The following is a 2032-nucleotide window of genomic DNA, read 5'->3' on the forward strand; positions in this document are numbered from 1 at the left end:
GTTTGGCACGTAAACCCGTGAGGTTTGTGGCACCGGGAGCGTGGTGCAGCAACCCACCCGCGGCACCGTCCCCCGGTTGCCCGCGCAGCATGGGCTTCATGGCCTCCAGGGAGCCGTCGTGGGGCTCGGGGGTGATGCCCAGCAGCTCGCAGAGGAGCGCGTAGACGTTGACGCTTTCGAAGGGCTCGACCACCAGCCCCTGCTTGAAGGCCGGTCCCACGGCGCGGAAGATGGTTTTCATGTTCATGGCCTCGTTGTCAAAACCGTGTTCCCCTTTGTGGAACTGGAACTTGTGTCTCTGAAAGGGAGAGAGGATGTGAGTGCCCAAACCCTTCTCCCCCTGAAGCACGGCCTCCGGGAGGTGGCAGGCACCGAAGCGTCAGCACTGCTGGATGCCTCCACCTCTCCTGCGTGTGGCTCTCGCATGCTGTGTCCTGCAGCCATAGGGTTTACCAGTCTGTTTGGTTTCTTTGAGTTTTTGAAGTTGATCTAATAATGTTAAACCCCCCCAGAAGCTGGGGGGTGCTGCCTAGACACAGCTCTCAAGCAATTACGTCTTGCAAGTTCCCTCCCTAAATGCCAGTGCATCCAAATTTTGTTGCACTGAGGAGCTTCACAATGGGAAGCTGCCTGCAGCCTTGACTTTGGGCCTTCCCTTAATGCCAGGCTAGGAGAGGATCCTGCAACTGATATTCTGTGTTCATGCAAGTCCTGCTCCAAGACTTCTGGACCTTTTGTTGTCTGAGAAGGTCTTTACACAAAGAGCTGAAATTTCCATCTGTTCATAGGGAGACCAATCAACATGAAGGTGTAAGGCTGGGTAGGTACTGGCGTGCTATGAGAAGGACAGGAGGAGAGAGGTAGATCCCCAAAAGACCCTAAGATGTGTCTGGGCATACATCTTACCCCATGGATCACGTATCCTGGATCGCCGTACAACAGGAGCGGGGTGATCCGGGGATGGTTGGCATAGTGGAATCTCTTTGGAAAGTCTGCTTTCTTGTACACGTGTAGTTTTGGGTGGGCATTTTTCAGGACTGAATACACATGCTCTAATTTTCCTTCTTTTGGCACCAGTAGTCCGTTTGGTCCATAATCTAGGAGTTCAAACTGGATGTCTTTAAACGTGAAGTTCTGTACTGCCTTGATGAGAATCTCGTTAGTCTTTATGACAGTCTCCATGCCGTGGTCAGACGTGATGATGAGGTTGAGCTTTGATTCCAGGCCACTCTCCCGGATCCGCTGCCTCAAGTAACCGATGGTTCTGTCCACTTGCTTGACCATGTCTTTCCTCTGCGTGGATTCAGGGCCAAACTTGTGTCCTGCTGAGTCCGGCTCACCGAAGTAGAGGGCGATGAAGTCGAGGTTGTGCACCGTGAACCATTCCATGACGGTGTCAATATTCTCTCTCCAGTTAGTTTCATTGCTGTAGTTGAACAAGAGGGGCTCCACCAACTTCATATTCACTTCTTCCCCTTGATATTTTGCTTTTCCTCCGGGGAAATAGATAGAGCCTGTCTTTAAACCCTGTTAGTGGAGACATTGCATAAACTCACCTGAGCTCGCTCTGCAGCATCTCTCCATCTGTCAGTGCAACCACCTACTAATGCGGTTAGTTCATTCAGCCCCCTAATGTCTACCTCTGCCTCTAATGAGGTTTTCTTGCTCATTGCCAATTAAAAGTGATTAATTGAAAGCACTGCCCTTCCCAGAACTCCTGCACGTTGGTTTTCTCACTGCATTAGTAACACTAATTATAACTTTGGAAACAGTGACCCGTTTGTACTTTGCATGGACCCTCGGGCTCTTGACCATCAAGACACTAAGGTGTGTTTTACTCCGATCATATAAGCACTCACCCTGAAGTCAATGGGGTCAATCTGGCAGGTAAATACAGGCAAAGGCACGTGCCTTGGGTCAGGTCTCAGGTCCTGTCTGAAAGCCACATTCAAAGCCTACTGGGATCTAGGAAGGCCTTGCTGCAGTCCCCAGTGAAGAGGGGACCAGCCGCTGCCGCTGCCGCACCACGGGC

The 2032-nt window shown here is 51.5% G+C and overlaps 1 protein-coding gene across 1 annotated transcript in view; it reads right to left on the minus strand.

Moving 5' to 3' along the window:
* Nucleotides 1-57: 57 nt before the first annotated feature.
* Nucleotides 58-2032, minus strand: part of ENPP7 (ectonucleotide pyrophosphatase/phosphodiesterase 7) — a gene marked incomplete at its 3' end in the record, with an annotated part of 4689 nt that continues 2714 nt past the window's right edge. Inside the window, exons 3-4 of the mRNA XM_009587516.1 lie at nucleotides 907-1527; nucleotides 58-298 (exon numbers count right to left, since the gene is read on the minus strand). Of these exons, the coding sequence (XP_009585811.1) occupies nucleotides 58-298; nucleotides 907-1527 (862 nt within the window). The remainder of the gene's footprint in view (nucleotides 299-906; nucleotides 1528-2032) is intronic.

This window comes from Fulmarus glacialis, unplaced genomic scaffold (assembly GCF_000690835.1).
Source record: "Fulmarus glacialis isolate BGI_N327 unplaced genomic scaffold, ASM69083v1 scaffold18331, whole genome shotgun sequence".
Taxonomy (NCBI): domain Eukaryota; kingdom Metazoa; phylum Chordata; class Aves; order Procellariiformes; family Procellariidae; genus Fulmarus; species Fulmarus glacialis.